The sequence below is a fragment of the Toxorhynchites rutilus genome, chromosome 2 (genome assembly GCF_029784135.1).
Source record: "Toxorhynchites rutilus septentrionalis strain SRP chromosome 2, ASM2978413v1, whole genome shotgun sequence".
Taxonomy (NCBI): domain Eukaryota; kingdom Metazoa; phylum Arthropoda; class Insecta; order Diptera; family Culicidae; genus Toxorhynchites; species Toxorhynchites rutilus.
Genome location: NC_073745.1, coordinates 207,524,492 through 207,547,282, shown reverse-complemented (window position 1 = coordinate 207,547,282; position 22,791 = coordinate 207,524,492). Strand labels below are relative to the sequence as shown.

General features: G+C 36.8%; 1 protein-coding gene across 5 annotated transcripts in view; it reads right to left on the bottom strand.

Moving 5' to 3' along the window:
- LOC129764198 (mitogen-activated protein kinase kinase kinase 9) overlaps positions 1-22,791 on the bottom strand; it is a 77,565-nt gene that overhangs the window by 32,554 nt on the left and 22,220 nt on the right. Inside the window, exon 1 of one of the 5 annotated variants that reach the window (XM_055763058.1) lies at positions 12,259-13,127. The exons of the other annotated variants lie outside the window; for them this stretch is intronic. Coding sequence (XP_055619033.1) covers positions 12,259-12,353 — 95 coding nt within the window. The 5' untranslated portion in view covers positions 12,354-13,127. Of the gene's footprint in view, positions 1-12,258; positions 13,128-22,791 lie in introns of those variants that run through there. 5 annotated transcript variants of the gene reach the window in all.

Genomic DNA, 22,791 nt, shown 5'->3' with positions numbered 1-22,791 from the left:
CTCCTTTAATGGACTTGCAGAGCAGCACTTCACTGAATATAAAGATGTTCAAAAATAGATCGGCAAAAGATTTTCGTCAGTGGTTATAACACTATTAGAAATGATAGAATTGAGAAAATAGGAGGCGGATTATCAATGTATATTCGAAAATGCTACAAATTCAAAGTTTTGGAATCGTTATTTGTCGAACGTCAAGGTCATACAATAAAGTTTATATTAGTCAAAATTATTATCAATTCTGAAAAAATATCAGTTGGATTAATTTATAACCACCTGCTGCTAGACTGTCCAGAGTTTGTTTACGAAAAAATCATAGATTATGGAGAGTCCTAAATCCGAACGTTTTTTCTGGCTTCTGGCTTCATTGTCACTTAAAATAGCTCTTAAACTTATTCGATAACCCTGATTTTTGATTTTTTTTTCAATCATTACCTGAAATCATTGTATGAGAGGTGTGTTCCCATTGTGAAATTCAGGCTTAAGCTCGCCATAACACGTCATGGTTTAACACGCAAATTCAAAAGGCTATGATTGATCGTGATCTTGCGTACAAACAATGGAAAATTTCTAGGAACCAAATGATTTTATTTTATTTTAAACAATTAAGATATTCGAATATGTTACTGTAAACGTACCTATAACAACACTCAACTTTCTACTAGCTTGTCACCTAATGAGTTTTGGAAAAGGTTTCGCAAGCATTAGGATTTTCTAGTCGATCAATGCAAAACGATATAAATTTCGATGTCAATGACACAATACGATTAGTCGATAATGCCACTAGCCTAAGACTCACAATTCAGAGCGATTTCCAATGGAATAAATTTGTTTTGTCCTAATGTGGCAAGGTTTACGCTACTTTGCGCTGAAATTAAAAGATTATTAGTTGAATAAAGATACTAAGCTTAGACTTTTTAAAATATTTAATTTTTTTTACCATACTTCATATCGTGTGACTTTTTTTTGCTTTCGATTAATGTGCAAACTTTGGACAGGCTAAGGGCCGCACTCAATACTTGTGCTCGTTTCGTTTTCAATCTCAGCCGCCTGGACAACGTTTCTCATTTACAAAGCGAACTTTTGGGTTATTCATTCCAAAACTTTATCGAAGCTCGTTCTTGTCTTTTGATTCATAAAATAATCACTATGTTCTTCCGACATACACCACTGCATTATATGGGAAAACATTATTTGTAAGAGGTGTTTGTCTTTGGAATTCTCTTCCCAATCATATGAGAAATCAAAAATCATTTACAACATTCAAGAAGCAATGCAAAGGATACCTGAATTAATTTTAATAATTATTATAGTATTTTTTTGTTTTCTTAATATTTAATTGTATTATTTTTTTTATGTTATGTCAGTAATAACAAACCGTATCGTATGTAGCAATTTAAAAGATGTAAAATCTTATGCTATCTATCAAACAAATAAATAAATCAATAAAAATATGAAACATTAAAAAAATTAGTGCAGTGAGTTGATCTCTACTTCGTTTAGGAAATCGATTCTTCAAGATCGCCCAATCCTAATATAGAGTTCTTTCCCCCGCAGGAGGTTTAGCTATACTAGTTGCTTTCCCAGTATTCGAAACGGTCATTTTGAAGTGGACACACAAATCGTATTTAACATGGCGCGGTTGTCATCGTAGAGTGACCCTCAACCCGTTCCATGTGTGGTAAATTACCTACAGCAAGGTCTCGAATGTATCAATGAGTTGTTGACGACCTATCATAGTTCTGGGTGAACTATGTCAATAAGTCAAGGCCACATAGAAATCTATGCCGTTAATTTGAACCTAACAAGAAACTTCTTCAATGGATGTGAAAGAAGAACAGGCGGGTTCAGTTTTGTTCCGGGAAGTGCTGAGGACCCCTGGGTTAAATAAGCGCCTACCTAATGATTCGTGATTTCATTTTAGCTCGTGAAGTCCCGAAATTCTTCCTGGGAGTGACGGAGTCGTATATCGATCAGCAGAAGAAAGTAGGGATTGTTCTGTGTCGTTGGTACAGAATTCTTAAGCATTACTGCACAAGTCCGCTGAGAACGTTCCTTTAAGGGACGCTTGATTCTTTACTCTCTTTGTCAACACTATTGAACAAAACCATGGGGAACATCGCCGCAATTAAGATACTTGATCTCTTCAGAAGATGGATTTTCATTATGCATACCGCCGCAATATGTGCATCGTTTTTATTGCAGCAATATGCAAAAAGCGTCCGTGTGACCAAGCTGCTTGTAATTGTTACAATTCATTACCCGGGGTGTCGAACAGGTCAACAAAGTGCATATCATTGTTCTATGAGACAGATTTCGGTCGGTCGTATTCAAAAATCTTAACAATTTCAAGTGAGGAATTCTTGAAACGATTTACCACATCATCGAGTATCTCTTTTTAGTGTCAAAACCTTTCCAGTGATGACGCCGTCTATCTGACGTCACAGCAAGGTACATAAACGCAATACTCTATCGTAAAGGGGACACAACGCAGGAGACATCCGAGTTTTCTGTCAGAAACTCTCAATAACACTAAAAAAAACCTTCGTCAACTCCATCTAGAATTACATTAAGAAGTTTTACGTTTCATCTAAAGTATACAAAAAAGAGCCAGTTGCGCCTTCAGCGTATTTTCTAAGAAATCATTATCATTTAATGATTTCTCCAATTACATTTATTAATAAATATTAAAGTTATTCCCCACCTGGAAACTGAAGTCTGTATTTTCACAGAAAAATATTCAATAACCTCAATGCCATGAACGTAGGTAAAAAGTCATTGATTTCTCAAAAAAAAAACTTGTTCATTGGTTGAAAAGAGAACATTTATACAACTATGAGTGTACACAATTTCGAATTTTTATATAGTTTACATTGCTTGCGCCTCTGTTCGGAAGTTCAGAATGAAACTAACTAAGACTAAGAGAACGGACGATGCTGAGCTGAAGTCTCGAAAAAAGTTAATTAGAAGAAAAGAAAAAAAAAAAGCAGTGAAAATTCGTGGGTGTAAAAACATTGGCCATTTGAGCAACTTTCCATACTTGAAATCTCAAATCTAGACGGCTTTTTAAAAAGAGCCTAAGTTTATTCTTGATTTTTTTCGTATTCAAAAACTTTAAAACCTATAAAATTTTGTTCAAACAATGACATGTAGAAAATTGTTTGGTTTTCCATTGAAAATATCAAACAATTAAAAAAGTATCACATAGAAAAATGTTATAAAATATAACATTTATTTTATTCAAAAATGTGTTTTTTTTTAATTTTGAAAAAAAATGAATAGCCCATACAAGAACCAATGAGTCATCAATACAGATGGGCACATCTACAGGAGAAAAGCTTTCCTAAACAAATTAGTTTAGTTTTTTTTAAATTACAACTGTTCTTGATATTGTTAAAAATCAAGATAGTGATACAGTGAATTTGGCAATGACATTTTGACTGCTCTGCTAGCAAGTTTTCTATAAGAAATCTTTTTCTGAGAATGGTTTTATATCATTATTTTGGGATTTTGGAAAGTGTATTGAAATAATTCTAACACTGTTCAACACTATTCGTAAAAATTCAAAGGCGAAAACTTAGATCCTTTTAAATAAATAGTCAAGATTTTTCAAGCGGCCAATGTTTTTACACCCACAAAGCTTCACTGCAATCAGAGATGATGCTGACAATTACAAAGACGAGTGATATATTTTCAAACGTTTATACAAACGAAGACAATAATGAAGGTTTATGGATTTTAATTTGGTCGCGTCTAGTGAAGGAAAACTCCTAAGACGCGTCCACATTACGCCAATCGGCCTTAGCCGCCCGGTAAAGCCGGCTAAATGTGGACGTACTGCCCGGGCTTGCCGACGTGCCGAAAACCGACTCGAATCAAACCGAACCCAACCCGAAACAAGTGGGTCCGGTTCGAGAAAGTCGAACCAAAACAAAACGAAGTAAATTAGCGTTGACGACATAGTGCTTCGTGTGTTCGTGACGGCTTCGTGCATCCGATGGGACTTCGGCTTCGTGCACCCGATGGGGCGTCCACATTACATAACGAATCGAATATGCCGCCTGGTACAGGCCGATCGGCATCATTCGGCATAATGTGGACGCGCCTTTACGCTTGGTTGCAAATAGAATCCTTCTATCGCGTACTCTTCCTCTCTTCACAGAATGCTATTAAAAGGGTAGTATACTATGGCAATTTGAAAAAATGAAAAAAATATATTTCTGGCCTAAAATGTTTTCTGGGACGTCTACTTTAATGTAGTTTTTGTCCCAGGTTTGTCTGATGCTCCGTTCCAAAGTAACAAGCCAATTAGCGGACCTAAGTCTTTGCGTAAGGAGCGCGGATCCAAAATTTTAAACGCGTTTTTATCGAAACTAAGTTTTGCAAACTGGTGGGAGTTCTACCTCCGGAACGGTCCCTCCGATTTTGACGAAATATTTTTTTCCAGATTCTCCACTAGATTTCATGTCATCGTACGTAGGATTTTTTTGATATCTTGAAAAAAAAAATTTGGTGAATGTTCATGTCTCGATTTTTGAGGCAAAAACGTAATTTTTTTTACAGAAAATGTCGCCATTTCGTCAAAAATCAATATTTAAAAAAAACTACGCATGATGACAGGAAACATATCCAATATTACGTAGAAAAAAAAACATTCGTTAAAATCGGTCCACTAGAAAAACTTGTAGAACTCCCACCAATTTACAAGGTTTTGGCTGCAAGGGTTCAACAAACCGGTTGCGGCTATTCAGGGGACAGTCCAATTGACACCAATTTTTTTTTTGTTTTTTAAGTAATATATGCCTAATAAAACTGTGATATCAGATTAATAATTTATTTTCTCGTTGAAAAAAATCGCGAAAATCACATACTTTTTATGTTGTTCATAGTGTACCACCCCCTTAAGGAAAATGCTGATTGGATCTCTATCCAATCATACATGTTTTAGAGCAGGGGTTTTCAAATGATGCTCCGCGGAAAATTTGTGCTCCGCGAAATTATAGCAAATGCTCCCACTTGAAAACCCACATTGAAAAAAACATTCCTTAATTAATATCACTGGGCATATAGTGATTTATTTTGTTTACTTCGAGTCAGATGTCATGTAACTGCGACGTGCAACCGAAATAGTGTTGTTACCAGTTGGATAATATCAATGTAAATAGGATTTTTTTATTGGTTAAAAATTTCAGATGAACCGTCAAATATTTTTGCTACAAAAAGTGCTCTGCCATAAAAAAAAATCTGATAACCCCTGTTTTAGAGATTACATTACGGCCCGTCATATAAAATGATGAATGTTGATAAAAACGTCCACACTAAGCAGAATGTAATTTGAACCACATTAAAATACATAACAGCTCGAACAAGTGATTGTAAGGAAACCATTCCCCGTAATTGATAAAACAATTGTTTTTATTGAAAATAATGTAATGTATAGTTCTTTGGCCTTAAAGTTGGGATATACTTATCGTCTCCACCAATTTAGATAATTCAGCACATCGCCCGCCCGAAATCCGACGGTTATGATTTCGATGTGAATAAACTGAAATCAGCGCGGAATTCGATCACGTTCCTAGCTCTCCTCTGTTTATTTACTATAACGAACAATGCGTTCAAATTCCAAGAAAACATCAACACAAACAAGTTGAAGTATGCGAAAACAGCACAAAGTAGAACTTTCGCACCGCACAACAGACTAACCGACCGCCGAGGCGTTGAGGCTGTCAATGCTTATCTTATCAGTACGAACGCGACCGGAACACCAGCAATGGATGATGATAGGTGTTTTTTTTTCGCTTGCTACACCGAGAAGAGCTAACAATAACAGGTTCATACGGGATCATGCAAAACCATCCATCCTCGAGTGTCTGTGTGTGTGGGGTGTAAATGAACAACTTCAAGGTACACCGTAATATTCGTTTGTGCCAGTTATTTTTGGAACGAGCAATTTTCGGGTGTCTGTTCGTTTTTCATACGATTCATCCTACTTCCGTAAGGCTGGAGATGACGGTTCGTCGACATCGAGTACTGGTTGAATGAAAGCTTTCCAACAAACTGGAGATAGACTGGTGAAATGCGGAACATACCAACAAGAAATAGTCTGTGTTGGTTGTGGATAATACGCTTATTACAAAAAACGATTAATATCAATTTGATCGATACAGATGAGGAACATCACTTTATACATTCTGTCAAATACTGGGAATTTGTATTTTCAAATCTTTCCGCTGAACATTTTCATTTTTTTTAAGTTGGTACTACTGTCAATGGTCTTGATGTAATTTTTTTTGCGCGATCTGCCGTTTAGTTTGTTTACAGCGTCATTAAAAACAAGATGATTTTTTTTTGCTCGACGATTTTTGATATGGGTAATTCTATGGGTGAGATATTGTGTGAAATTTTGTGTTACAGGAATATTCCTTGTGTCGAAACGTTTGAAATGTTGCAAAATCTATTTGGTGAGTACACGGATTTATGAATCGTACAAGGCATTCGAAGTCATTCGAACGATTTGCCACGTCAAGGACGACCTCTGCAACTGATGAAAAAAATCCTCGATTTAATCCCATTTGCATCATATTTTCTTTCAGATCCTCAAGCATCGATAAGAGAAAGAGTAACTAAGAGTCTAAGATTTCCCACTTAGACTCTTACTATAACACAGAAATTGTATCTCGCTAGAGTATAAAAAGGAGTCATTTGAGATTTGAATACAGTTTCGCTCCAGCCAATGAGCAAATAACAGCCTTTTTTAAGGCAAAAACTTAGCATTCCAATTGTCCTTTTACGGCTCATGTTGGTCGCGTTTTAATATCCGAGGTAAAGGCTCGATAAAATGATGCACCACCTCGGATTTCATATCGTCCGGTGGGGGAGAGCTTATGTCCATCACAAGCACACATTGTTGTTTCTTAGGAAATTCTTTGTTGTACGGTTTTGAGTCCATCGTCCTGTTTGTGACAAAAACCTTGGTTGTTCGGCCTATAGGTGCAAATCCTTTCCAAATCATAATCTTCCGTGCAAATTAATCCATGGACACGAATTTTATTCTCCTAGGGACATCTTCTCGTAGAATTTTTGACCAGGAAGCTGTCCGAAATCCATTTCACGAAAGTGTTATTGCCGGAATTTATGGTACCTCACCAGCACCTGATCATACAATCTACGAGCGCGAGTTTTGGTCGCTGTTCATTAAGAACAAATCCTGTTCGATGACGAATTCTTCTAACGGTACCACGAGCGACATCTTATTTCATTGTGACTTGATTATCCGACCAGTTCAGGGTTTGCTTCTCAACACATTATATCTCAGTTGACGGATGAATATTCCGCGGGTGAATATACGAGGTTTCGTTTGAACTGCTCGTTCTGATTCGCTGCACGAAAAGTGATGAATCTTCCGCCACCGGAAAAGGATTATAGTAGAACCCCAATTATCCGCGGTGCGGAGTTCTCTAATAAATCTATAGGCCTTTCCGGAATTTGTCAGTGAGTGGTAAGCTCATGCTCTTTTTTTTTGCTCATGGCTTATACATTATTTGACTTGTCCGACTATTCCGTGGATGATCTGGAGTAGAACCCAGTATTTTATAAACATTCCGTTGCAAAAAAATTCTAGTAGCGATCACTGATCGTGCGATGCCAGATATAGAGCGTACGGATTCCAAGTGGACAATGCTCTAGGACCACGTTGAACAGAAAGGTATAGGATGTAGAATAAAAAACTCATAACTGTACATGCAACGAAAAAATTAAAAATTTTAAACGCATTATCTAAACACAAATCCCACGTTCTGCTTCGTCAATTGTCATAAGCAATATGTGGTCCCTAGCTGTGCTGTCAAAAACGAGCAAATACTGTAGCGACGAGGCATAATTAACCGGGGAAAAGTATGAAAGATGTCATTTGCGAGATCTGGAATGTCTCTAGCCAGCGGGCAGTCAACAGCATTTGTTATGGATGAGAACTATTTTCAAGAATGAGAACGAAAACTATTTCATAGGGTTGCGACAAAACCACGCAAACCATCTACTTATTTCAAGGTCACAAAAATTTCTACTGAAGAGTTAAATATTAAATTTCGTTTCCTTCTAAGATATTGGGAACATAAAAAAATTTAGGCATAACGTAAACAAGTTAACTAACTGTCCATAACGTCCGGTTGAATCAATGAGATGTATTTGTGTTGTTAGGATTTCAATTCTACTTTGAAAACTGTTCCTGTTTTGATTGTGCAACACGAATAATATGGTAAAAGTTTGTATTAAGATTTTTAAGAGTTAAGAAAGATTTTTGAAAATTGCTACGTTATGTATTAACTCACAAGTCCTCAAATGTTTTCCAACGTAACTCCTAAACATATATTTTTACCATAATGATGTATTTGGAAAGTTGTTGGAAATTATAAGCGAATTTATAAAATTTAATGAACATGGCGGTATAACGCGAGAAACATATTAAAAGGTTCTGTTTACTACAAAAAAAGACAATACATTAGAAATATTTCTTTTAAATATCTCTATTCCACGAAGTTCGTCAAAAATAGTTTTACCATTCTGGACTAATTTTTTGAATTTTCTATATAACTTCTATTTTTATATTTTATATGATTTTTTTAAATTAAAAAATACATATTTTAGATATTATAATACAGTGACGAATCGATTATATCACTGGGCGTTTTTATCCAGTCTCGTTTTCATCACTCTCGAATTTATCACTGAAAATGTTTCGCTTTTATTACGTTTTTCGAAAAATGAAAAATTATATGAAAAGTTCAATCTGCCGTTAAATTATTGTTTAAAATTAATAAACAAATATTGAACAAAAATGAAATTTAAGCAAGAAAAAATTGTTAAACATTCATGTCGCCTATAGTGATTAGCCGTATTCATGGAAAAATTTCTTACTGATGGATTAGTAGCGTATACCACATATTTCTTTGAAAGCTTGAAAGCATATTATTTTCATAAGGTCAGAATCAAAAACTATTCTCCGAACTCTGAGCAAATCTCTTACCTATGCCGTTTTCCAGTTTGAACCGTGGAAGAGACAGTCATATTTTTTTGTAATAGATTTATTCTTGTGTAGTGACAATAAGGCGATATAAGCTAATGAAAAAAAACATACAAATCACGAATCGCTCAACAATTCAGTATACGCCGTACGACAATCACAAGAATACTAAAGTAGAAGGATTAATTTGTGGAACTGTATGATTTGACTATAAGCACTATAAGAAAAATTAAATATGCTAAATGTAAAATTGTTTTAATTGTTTCAAAGTAACTGATGGTAGAAATTCTATACTTACTTTATTGGAAAATGAAGCAAGCCAGAAACGGATGTGGTTGATAGTATCTGCGTCGTTTAAGTTCAGCGATTCTTGTCTTAATTTTAAAGTTTGTGCAATGGATAATTTCAAAGAACAATTTTTCCAATTACTTGAAGACTTATGATTTGACCGTTGACCAGGTATATAATTGCAACGAATCTGCCTTATTTTTCAAAATGATTACGTTATTAAATGTTGACTCATTTGGAGGAAAAAAGGCGTCATATGAAAACCGGATAATTTTCATGTTACAATTTTTCTGGTACTCAGAAACATCCATCGATGATAATTGGAAAATCGAAGAATCCTCGATGTTTCAAAGCGTTTCCACTATTTCTTGAATGCTTCTAATCAGTTTGTTCTGGACTTTCCCGAAAAAGACTACAACCTAGGGGCGTTCCGATAATAGATAACTGCATTGCTTGCACAGGAAATGGCATCTTTTCTGCCAAAGATGACATGTTTTCTGCCAACGCTAGTTTGGGTGTAGGAAGAATTTAATTCTTAGAAATTTAACTGTGGATAGAGAAGATTATCATAACAGTTCGTTAAGGCGGCAAAGAATTATTAACGCTCAAATGAGGAATCGATTCCTCCTCGAAAAAAAAATGCAAATTACATCCGAGCAATTCCAAATGAAATCGACAAATGACAAAACATGAGTATTTTTGATTCGAATGAAAGTTTGTATTCCGTTTGGGTTGAAGGAAATATGAGTTTTCCACAGCAATTGGAATTTTTTGACTCAAGCGTATTCAAATGATTTTCAACGTAACTCCTTAACATATATTTTTACCATGATGATGTATTTGGAAAAGTTGTTGGAAATTATAAGCAAATTCATAAAATTTCAAGAACATGACGGTATAACACGACAAACATATTAAAAGGGAATATTTCCTTTAAAAAGACAATGAATTAGAAATATGTTTCGTGGAGGCGATCTGGCGTAGTGGTAACATCCATGCCTCTCACGCTAAAGGTCACGAGTTCAATTCTCACTCCCGACATTCTTCCAAAAATGGAAGTAAAAAGTGACGAACCAGCCAAATGAGTTGAAAATCACTATAATACAGATAAAAAAAAAAAAGAAATATGTTTCAAAATATCTCGAGAATGGCTGCATTTAGAAGGAGATTTATAATGAGCTTTTTTGTTTTAAATCACATCAGGAATCATAATTTGTGGCTAAAAATTATGTTAACATACAAAAATTCGAAGTTTCGAAAATTCATAAAAATTCGATGTTCCACAAAGTTCGTCAAAAATAGTTTTACCATCTTGGACCCATTTTTTAAATTTTCTACATGAGTTCAAATTTATATGAAAAAATTGAAAAAAAAAATGTATTTTGGATGTTGCAAATTAATGTTTTTTTTTTGTAAATAAAAAAATAATCATGTTTAGACATCAATACTCTATAACTCTTTCTAAGACACTATTTCGGTACGACTCATAGTTTTTGAGATATAAATTATCAAAGATTTCTCCTACTAAAATCGATACGCCCTTTTCAAGTTACGCTTGAATCAAAAAAATCCCAATTGCTGTGGAAAACTCATATTTCCTCAAACTTTCATTCGAATCAAAAATATATGTTTTTAAAATCTGCATTTTTTGGACGGTTTCATTTGGAATTGAACATCCCTCTCCCCGCCAATTGGAATCAATCGTATCAACTTTTTGGGGAACTTAGACCACGTAACTTGATGAACTAGGAGTTTTATCAAAAGCGATTTTCTCGTGTTTTACCTTTAGTTTCCGTTCAATTCTGTTATAGCCCAAAATGAAAAAATAAAAAAACCTAAAACATTGTGCGCGACATTTCAAAGGTTTAAATTAATATAAAAAACTACTTTCTTCTTAGTAGCTTCGCTGTCAGATGGCTTAATGTCATGCAAATACTACGCTTTCATATTTTATAAGCACGAAGACAGCCATCAACGTCAGACGAAATCGCTTGCGGAGAATACTAAATAATGGGAAAGGTGTATGTTATCAAATGATTCGCATCTTTTTTCTCACCGACTTTGCGTTTTGTGCTTTCCTCCTCGTAAATTTGGTTTGCAAATTAAGCCTGGAGAGAAACTAGGGCTTTGTTTCGCAATGTTTTTACATTTTTGCCTTCGGTTTGTTTTTATTTATCTCGTCGACGGCGAGAATCGCACTTTTGTTTTTTTTTGTGTTTCGTCCGCCAGTTGATGAACACGTGGGACTGTTATACGACTCCCCACGTCACTCCAGCGCCGACTATCTATAATACACACATAATTATTCCTCGTGATTCTCCGCAGTCAATGGCATTGAAATCGACTGACTGACTGAAAGGAAATCGGTTGTTGTTTTACTGGCGTGCACAGACACACGCGAACACATAGGTGTGCTTTTCATTGGGTGCTCAACGTCAGTGACGGGACTTAAGCTGCCACAGCGACCTCTGAAAGGAATCGCTTGATACGCGCAGCTTCCAGAACGTTACCCAATGTTCGACGTACAATTTAATGAAAATTTCATTTATCGTAACGAATACAGAATAATTATTATTTCTTTACCATGTTACAATGAAATGCGCCATTTAACGAAATTGCTGGTCAATGTACCGTACTGTATTCGAGGTTTCATCTCATGAAACAGCTCATGATAATTGAAGGCTGAATATGCGTAGCAATAACATTTCACGGAGAAGCTGCAACCGCATTCGGTTATTGTTGATACAATCGTATCGATGATCGAATGTTGTGTCCTCTTGCATCGATGTGTACATGGGCTCTTGGCCTCAAGTTTAAACTGTCCCAATGTGCAATTTACTTGTTTCACCCATCCTCAATACAATATAACTTATAGTTTGGGTGTTACAAAGTATTAAGCTTAAAATATTTCGAATTTGGACAGACGGTACACTACAATTATTCTCAGTATTTACCCTTTTTTAACGATGATATTTTCTATCGTTGGTTTGTCAGGAGGCTCCTGGGTCTTGTCACTTGGTAGCACCGTTTTAGTCATGAAGAAGACCATCTCCAAAAGATTTTCGTGAATTCTCTATAAATTATTCTGTATACCAGGGCACCGATAATTCACTTGCTTCTCATATCGATATCATATTCAACGCGGACATAACCATATCCATATATTTGATTATTTTGAATATCTCAACACCTTTACAGCAGCTCTCCGTTTGACTGGCTCCCGGATTCCAACATCAACACTTCAAAACAAAAACAGATAGCGTATTCCGAGGTCATATGTTATTATTGCTAGGCTGGTACTTCAGAAACACTGTGCCTTCTGGGGGCGTAATCTATAAACTTTCACACAAAAAGATTCCAGCAAAACACATTTCACCCACTACTGAATCTTCTTCTCACATTAGACTTTCCCACGGACAACAAAATCTCACATCTCAAAAACTGATCAAATTCCGAACAGCAAGCGACGAACGCATGAAAAGCTTTAGCTACCTGCCTGTGTTCCTTCTACGAGAACGCCTTGATCATTTCCGTGATATTTTTCCTCTACCGCACAAATACGAACACGCGCGTCATTTGCGGGCAGCAAATTTGCTACTACGACAACACGAGAGAAGGCTTTAGATACCTCCGAACCGTCGAACGTTTTTTTTCTCTCCTAGGGGCTGTTTATATGAAGGCTAATAATAAGGTGGTAATATATATGTATTTATGTACACACACGAAACAACAGAAAAACAACTCGCGCGCAGATCCCGTTTCACAATATAAAATTTCGCGACAAACGCAGTTTTCTCAACGAACCTCACTGCTCAACTGAGTTGGTGGTTTCGGATGCTCTCAGCACTATCTGGGCGCAAGCGAATGAACCACCACCGGAACAAACCAGACGATCCCTGTTGGTGTTGGTGAGATGAAACTAGGGTGATCATTAAACACTGAAGCACAGTGGGAATATTATCGATATGGACAAAATTTGTATTACAGTTAAAATTGAAACAACTTGTATTACAGTTCCACGATCTCGTTGATGCTTTTACCTATATATTCTTCGAAATTCTGAAGATCAGTATAGATTAAATCCTTTTGTCAAACTATATTTTGTCCAAGAACCGTGTTGTTCAAAGCACCAAAACTCACATTTTTACTACACAATGAAATGTAAGTTGCAGATTAGAAATCGGGAATTTGACTTGAAAAGCTTTACCTGTCTAGTAGTTTTTCAACTTTTCATGTTGTTTTGTAACACTTGAGAGTTGTTAAGATTGTGGAAAGAGCAAAAATATCGAAAATATAACGACTAGACTAGAATATTGGAGTTGTCCGTAAAGTACGTGCCGATTCCATTAAAGGGTGTGTCACATCAAATTGCATCACGGAAAAAACGCTGTAGAAATTTAATTTTTAGGAATTATATCTTCAGCTTTCGCTTATAATCAGATAAGAGTGTATAGATCACGTTGGCCATGCTTCACTGTCATTTTTTCGTAAATTTGGAAAAATGTCGTCGAACGAAAGAAGAGCGTCGTGAATTAATCCTGCGCACTCATTTCGAGAATCCGGAGTTGTCACATCGGGACATCGGTAAGATGCGTCCAATCCACGGTCAGCAGAGTACTAAAACGATACTTCGAGAACCTAACCATCGACCGGAAGATGAAGAACGGCAAAAATGGATGCTCCGTCAGTGAAAAAGATCACAAGCGCGTAGTTAAGCAGTTTAGACGTGATCCGAGAAGTTCGGTCCGGGATGTCGCCAATAAGCTGAATTTGTCAAGTTCATTCGTCCAGCGGACCAAGCAGCGGGAGGGCCTGCGTACATACAAAGTTCAGAAGGCTCTTAACCGCGACGAAAGGCAAAACATGGTGGGGAAGACGCGAGCCCGGAAGCTGTACACCGAAATGCTGACGAAACCGCATTTCCTGGTAATGGACGACGAAACCTACGTCAAAGCGGACTTTCGTCAGCTGCCGGGCCTGTTGTTCTTCTCCGCAGAGGACAAATTCAGCGTTCCGGAGGAGATTCGCAAGCAGAAACTATCCAAGTTTGCCAAAAAGTACATGGTGTGGCAATCGATCTGCTCATGCGGAAAGCGGAGCGCCCCCTTCGTGATGACCGGCACGGTAAACGGGCAGGTTTACCTTAAGGAGTGCCTACAGAAGCGCTTACTACCACTATTGAAGCAGCACGAGGGCCCGACCATCTTCTGGCCGGATCTCGCTTCGTGCCACTATTCAAAGGACGTGTTGGAGTGGTACGAAGCCAACGGGGTCACCTTCGTGCCAAAGGAAATATTGGGCGATTATGAAGCAGGCCCTCCGGAAGAACCCTAAAGTTGTCAAATCGGAGGCGGACTTCAAGAGAAAATGGATTTCTGTTCAAAAAAAACTACAACCTGACGTTGTACAGAACCTTATGGACGGGGTAAAGAGGAAGGTGCGAGCATACGGGCTTGGGCTCGAAGTATGAATAAAAAGAAAATGCCAAAAGTTGTTTAATAGTTTTTATTCTACTGTCTAAAATTTTCAAAAGGATCGGTCTACTGGGCGAATTTCTAAAGCGTTTTTTCCGTGATGCTATTTTATGTGACACACCCTTTATTTGGTTTCTTGTCGAAGAGCTGTCGTCTTTTTACGCTGCCCAAAAATTAGAAATTCCTGCCTATGAGAGATTTTTTAAAGGATCTGATCAAGCGATAATCTGCACACTACAGCCAAACTAAAACAAATCATTTTGGCAAGTTCTGGACGTTTTTTTTCTAGAAGGAATTTAGAATTTATTCAGTTGAGAGCAGTGCTTGTTGGATTTTATCGACTGGTGTAACCTTATAATATAGAATTTCTTCATTCGGGTGAAGTCCGGCTTCAAGGGTATCTGATAGTGGTTTATTTCGCTCATTCCTTTTTTCCGCCCAATGAAATAATACATTTCTCATCACCCGTCACGACTTGCGTCAAAATTTTCCAAATGCCATCATACTTTTATGTATCCTGAGTGGCATGTTGAAAGATGATGATGATGGCCCACCTCACACCCCTACAACGGTTTGAACAGGACAATTTATCTTATAGATAATTTTTATTCTCAAACATATCAAGAAGCCAGTATTATAAAAACAAAAACAAAGCGAACTGGCTCTGTTGCAGGAATAAATATCTATTAATCGAAAATTAAAAATAGGCATAAACTGCGAAAAAACAAACAATATTCCTATCCATATTGACATAAACATAGTCATAGTCTCAACTTCAGGCCCAAAGTTTTTTTTCCAAGGCATGTCAAGAAAATTTCCAACCCGGGAAGATCCTTGACTGATTGGGAATTGAACCCAATATCCAAGAGTTTCAATTTAGAACATAAAAGAGATCTGCTACAATCAGAAATAATCGATACAACCTTCTGATGAAAGATGGTTTACGACAATTCTGAATGACTGAAATGGAAACTGGAATCCCAATTCCAGTTTCCATTTCAGACCCTACATAAAATTGCATTGTGTGTCAGTTTTCTGCCAGTGTTTATTATTAACATTAGTCCAAGCCCACCAAACGCGCGCGAGGCTCAAACTTTCGTAGACAACGCTTGTTTTTCTTTTTTTTAATAATCTACAATACAATAAAAAATACATCATCATTATCAGTAAGAACATGGCAGTTTGAGATACCTGTAATTTTTTTTTATTTTCTATTATTAGTAAACATAAATAAATTTTTCGAACCCTGTTTACAGAACAGAATTAACGTGGGAAATACACATTCTCTTAAACTCTTCCATTGTTGCCGCTCGTTTTATTTTCCTGGGCATCGAATTGAAAAAATGTATTCCTTTGTATAGCAACGAGTTCTGCGACCTACTGAATATAAAGTTAAAGTGTTCTTGCATCATCCGCGTTTCTTGTATTGTATCTATGAACATCACTTTCTCTTTCAATTCGATCACACAAATATCGAGGCAGCATACCGTTTAAAATTTTAAAGATGAACACCATTGTCAAATAATAAATTCTTTGCTTCACAGATAGCAACTGTAGCGCGTCCAACATAAAATTAGAGGAAGTGTATCTACTACATCTTAAAATCAAACGCATAATTTTATTTTGTAAACGCTGCAATCTCGTTAATTGTGTATTGTTTGCAAGGAATAGGATCAACGAGCAAAAGTCTATGTGCGGATCAATGATTTATACAATTTAATTTTACTGTTCACCGTCAGTTCTTTTTTCAAACGACACAAAACGCCATACTTCTTGGCAATCTTCTTGATGACATTATTAATATGAGACTTGAAAGTTAAATTGTCATCAATCATAACTCCTAGGTATTTGATTTCATTCACGCGTTCTAATGTATCATCATCTATTTCAAAATATACGTCAATACTGGAGTTTGCTGAAGAAATTAGCATGTATTTTGTTTTGCCAACATTCAATTTCAATTGTTTGAATTTAAGCCACTGAGCCAGAGAATGCAAATCTTCGTTTATGTGTTCCTCGGTTTCTTTTATATCCTTAGCTGCGATGAACAGGACAGTATCATCCGCGAACAAATTAATGTCACAATATCGTAAAACCCGTCTCAGATCGTTTATATATAAAATAATGCACTGTCAGTTGTGGTTTTCTCACAGTTCATAATTTACCGCGGGGTCTTTGTCAATAAAAAAGCGGATTTACGATTAGTTTATTGGACATGACCGAAACCCGAAACCGAAAACCTGGAACTATTGAGAACAAGAACAGAGGGTCCAAAGCCCCAAAGGAGGATGGTTTTAGTAGCTGTTATTCATGGTTCTTATGGAAAGAAAGAAATGGATTAACTCCTAATCATATCACTCACCACAGTGGATCCCGATTCTTACCTCCCTCCACCAACAACTATCCCTTCCTTTTTAAACGCTAGGGAACCACGCTATAGAGGCGACCTTTCTGGCCTTCGGGCGGCGAATATCATATTAACATTCCTTCCCTTCCCCTGGTGACTGTAAGAACGTGGCCGGCGTCGTTATTGACCATTTAAAGCTCGAATCACCGAAACTTGCACAATGAGAGTGATTTGGATTGGAGCAACGATTATGATGGGACTCGTCGATCACCGTCACGACTTTGTTCTGTGCGTTCTCCGTCGGACCAATTGCGCGATCAGGGTTGAACATCGCACGACCGTTGTGGTTCTCAGGAATGCAATATTACCTTCACACTGTAGCAGTTTAGAAAAAAAAATCTTCTAATAGTCTTTTCAAAAATTGTTTTAATTTCCCTATAAATTCGTTGCACTATCTATGATGCTCCAGTAGCCTAAAGTTTTTTCTCCCCATTTTTCTATGCGACTTCGATCTTTACTTTTCGAGTATTGTCACAATGAAAAATTCAAATGTTGTGTTGATGATTCGGGGTGGTAATATATACTAACATATCTCGGTGATATTTATTCACTAACATTGTTTTCACGTGCTCTAATAGCAGCTATTTGTATTGCGTTTCGGTTACTACCTGTAGATATCCAATAATGATGAAAGCAGTATATTATAATTATCGATCAAAACTATCGTCAAGTAGCTTCAAATAAACATTCTAAATATTACCTGGCAAAGGTAACAAACGTAGTGTAACTATTTCTACCAACGATTGTTTTCAGGGTTGGTTGGATATGTTTACTGTTCGTGAACACAAATGTTCATAATGGAGGGAAAATGCCATACAAATGAAACACAAATTTCTGCATAACTCGAGAATTAATCAAGCTTATGAAACCAAATTAGGTATATGAAAGTTTTAGGGCGCAATAAATGTTTTCACGATGGTTAGACACTCCACCCCCCTCCCCCTCTCTAAGGGGGGGCTGCCATACAAATGAAATACAAATTACTGCATTACTCGAGAATTTATCAAGCAAACGAAACCAAATTTGGCATGTGGAGGTTGTTGTGCTCCCGTGGCCGAGTGGTTAGCGTCAAACCTAGCATGCCGGGGGTTCGGGTTCGATTCCCGTTCTGGTCGGGGAAATTTTTCTTCAATGAAATTTCCTCTGACTTGCACTGTGGTCACGCGTATTCTAGAGCTTGCCACTCAGAATGCATTCAAGGCGTGTTATTTGGCATAGAAATCTCAACTAAGTACTAATGAAAATGACGCAAGTAATATTACGTTGAGACGGCGGAGTTCCTCTAGGAACGTTAGTGCCATATAAGAAGAAGAAGAAGGTTCTAGGGTGCAATGAATGATTCTATGGTGGTTGGATACTCCTCCCCCCTCTCTTAGCGGGAGGCTGCCATACAAATGAAACATAAACTTCTGCATTACTCGATAATTAATTAAGCAAACGAAACCAAATTAGGTATATGAAGGTTTTAGGGTGCAATAAATGTTTTCACGCTGGTTAGACACTCCACCCCCTCTCTCAAGGGGGGGCTGCCATACAAATGAAACACCAATTTCTGCATACTCGAGAACTAATTAAGCAACAAAACTACCGTACAAATGAAAGACAAATTTCGGCATACCTCGAAAGCTAATCAAGAAAATGCCAAATTTGGCATGCAAAGGTTTTAGGGGACACAAAACGTTTCTTTGGTGAATAGACACCTTTAGACACCTGTCTTTATTCTATCATATTTTCTGTATTGAACATTTATTCCATGTAATGGAGAAACATGTTATCTGCAAGTTGGAAAATCTTGAATTGTGTCTGAAAATAATCTGATATTATAATGGTGAACTTTGGTAGAAGTACTAGGAATGTTATAGCGAAAGGTAAATTCAACGGGGTCTGCGATTGGACCCAGGAACGTGCGCTTAGTAAGAAAACGTGAATGTGATAACGAGAAAAAAAATTGGGCGGGACGAAGTTTGCCGGGTAAGCTAGCTTACTATAAATTTACTGTTACTTCTACCCAGTAGCGTAGCGTGACCGGGTGACATCCGAGCGGGTTACTTGGGTGTCACCCCTCTACAATACTTAATTTTCGTTCTCGATTTAAAAATCAATCCTGTCCAAACAAGAAACGTATTAATTATAATATTAGATGACATGAAATCACAAAATCTTCACGCGTTGGTCACTGACAGTTACAAAATAAGAAAACAAATAAAATATGGTTTATTTGTGGATGTCGAAATGTGACTCAAATAAATTTAACGAATAAAAATCTTTGGGAGCTGAGACCGCAGCCATAAGCCCCTCCACAAGATGCCACAAAAACGTACATGGTCAGAAACAGCTTCACTGTAAGATCTGGAACCAATTCTTGGAAGTCCGAACCGATTCTTCATGATGAACTGTAACACATACAATGCAATCTCATTAACGAAATCATTCGAATTAATTTCAGCGGCCTTCAAATGTCTGCGAAGTTTTGGTATCTCTAGAAAAAGCTTGTGCTCCCGTGGCCGAGTGGTTAGCGTCATAATTAACATGCCGGGTGTTCGGGTTCGATTCCCGTTCTGGTCGGGGGAATTTTTCGTCAAAGAAATTTCCTCCGACTTGCACTGTGATCAAGCGTATTCTAGAGCTTGCCACTCAGAATGCATTCAAGGCGTGTTATTTGGCAGAGAAATCTCAACTAAGTACTAATAAAAAATGACGCAAGTAATACTACGTTGAGACGGCGAAGTTCCTCTAGGAACGTTAGTGCGATTGAAGAAGAAAAAGCTGCCTTTCCGAAACTTCGTAGTTGCTAGTTTGTCAAATCGACATTTTCAGTTCGCTGTCAGGTACCCATAACATGTGTCGAGCTTGGATTGCTTCCAACATTTCTTCTTTCAATAAATTTTCTTTTTTAGACGATTTTGACCGTTCTTGAAACACAGAAATTGTTTTTCTGCACGTGATCTATTTTCGTGGTATTTAATTTTTAAGGCTAATAAACCTGATGCAGACTAAGACGCATCAATCCTGATACTGACTGTTAAATCCGTTGCTCCGTTCATGAGTTAAATCGTGAGGAACGGGCACCAAATCTTTTTTATTTACATAGATTGTTAACAGGTAAAATAATCACCCCAACGACACAAAAGTTTTAACTTGCACTACACGTTTTAATTGCAAAATGTGCGAAAACAACTCTTATTTTTACAAAGCAAAATATTAAAATCAAACACATCATAAGAACATAAAGAAGATCCTCCGCATGGGCTCGTGAAATTCTTTGATAGTATAGACACCACACTACAGCCGAATATTCCAGCATAGGTCGCACCAAAGAACAGTACAAAGCTTTCAGCCAATATGCATCTGTGCAATCCTTACCGAAACGGAATATAAATATGTTGAATCAATGCACGTTGTCTGCCGAATGAAATTATGGAACATTTCGATACATTGAGTGACATGCGGTTTAGCTGGCACCACACGACTATCGAGATCGTGCGATTTGACTGTGTTGAGCATATTACGCAAAATCGTTATTGCAATATACATTATGTAGCATACCATTATACAGAAAATTTATCCAATAATTTGTTAGCTTAAAACATGAACAGTGAATATAGTAAAAAAGTAAACAATTTGACGATTAAAATAGGTATGTTATTTCGATTTTACTAGCCCCTTTTTTTCTCCCACAACGCAACGAGCAATCTTTTTACCTACATTTCGAGCGTATGCTGACAATGTAAGTCGATGCGTATTGTGAATTGATCTCTATTTGCCGATAATAGGCATTTATCAGTTGGCAGAATCAATGGAGGGATGATCTTGGAATGACCTTAGACGTAATCTTCGATAGATGTTTTATATTTTTCCCAAATATTTGTTGTTGTCCAATCAATTCGTGCACAATTAATTTTTTTTATCGTGTAGGTCTTGCTACTAACAATGTAGGTAATTGTGCTCTAGGATATCATGATATCGAGCATGTTGTTTGGTAATGTAAAAAATTCAGAATGCTGTTGCTGATTCAGATGTTCGAAAAGGTATTCTCACACATGTCAGATCATGGTAGCTTAAGTAAGATAACTCATGGTCATAGAATACTTAATATACATCGCCTGGCTATAAAGTTATTAAAACTTTCTCCAAACAATGTTCCGGACAACGTGGCAACGTAGGAAAAAATGCTTTAAATCTATATTAGCATCTGGCTGTAGTTATAGATTTATTAGACTTAGGTTTATATCTACGTAGACATAACCTATTTAGACTTGTGTTCAAAAATGCACTGATAAATGATGACTTCTTGTTCTCTTCTGCATAATTAAATAAATAGAAGAGAAGGGTAGTATTGGCTAATGGTATTTTGTGTACATTTTTGAACATTGATAAAAAAACATATAGAGTTATGTTAGAATGTTTGAATGTGGTTCCGGATTCTACCTCATCCTATATAAGTTAGTATAAAAAATACTATTCTTCCAGAACCTCCATTTGATGAATCAAAAAAATAAACATTGCAGATTTCTGAATGATGAAAAAACTCAATTCAAATGCAATTACTTCAAACAGTCACAGTCGTCAAGCTTTCGTCCGTACTTTTTCTGAGAACTTTGCGACCACAACGGAAATTTAGTTATAGGGTGTTCCATTTTGTCTAAGCACGATTTCAAATGAACGGTATAATCAAAAATTAAGAGCAAACTAAATTTTTATTTCATTCTCATTTTTTATTTGTGTTCTAATTAAGGACTTGTCAACTTTTTTTTTAATCAAACACAGTTTTTTTAGATATTGGGTTCAATTATTTTCTGATTGTAGTTCAACTCTTACATTTTAAGAATGAAATTCGATTTCGGTCATATGACCATCACCCACCACCCATTTACAGCGATCGTTGGACCCAATTTTCCACTACTCGGCCTCACATTTCGAACGGAATGTTGCGAATTTCGTGTTGGATGTTGTCTTCGAGCCCTTCTGAAGTAGCTGGCTTGTTGACATAGATAAGTGACTTGACAAACCCCAAACTTACATTTCAATAAATCCATTGCAACATGCGCTGTGTGGCTGGTGGCACCGTCTTTTTGAAACCACATATCATTGACGGTAAGATCTTCCAATTCTGACCAAAAATAGTCTTCCAACATCTCGCGGAAGCGCTCTCCACTGACGGTAACATGACGGACGTTCTCGTCGATTAATAAATACGGCCCAATCACTTCTCCGTGCAGAATGTGTAATGAGCTCTTATAGAAACTTTCGAGCTATAAAATACCTGACGCATGATTTCAAAGAAATTGTGGAGCTTATACACCCCAAGTTCATTGGATTAGGAAAACGAAAATATATTTATCAGTTCAGAACTAAGATACATGACAGAAAAAATATATAGGATGAAGGGATTTAAAACATGTTGGAACAACCCTATTTAAGTGCCACTGATGTTGGTTCGCACTGGATCAACCTTATCTGTAGTTTCTATCGGTTATATAGCAGCCGGACGACGCTTCTGGCTTAGTGCTTCAGAAAGAGCTATAAAAAAGGAAACACAGACAGACAGCTTCGAACCCCAACAGTAACCATGAACGGGCGAATAAGAGTGTAGAGTAAAATATAAA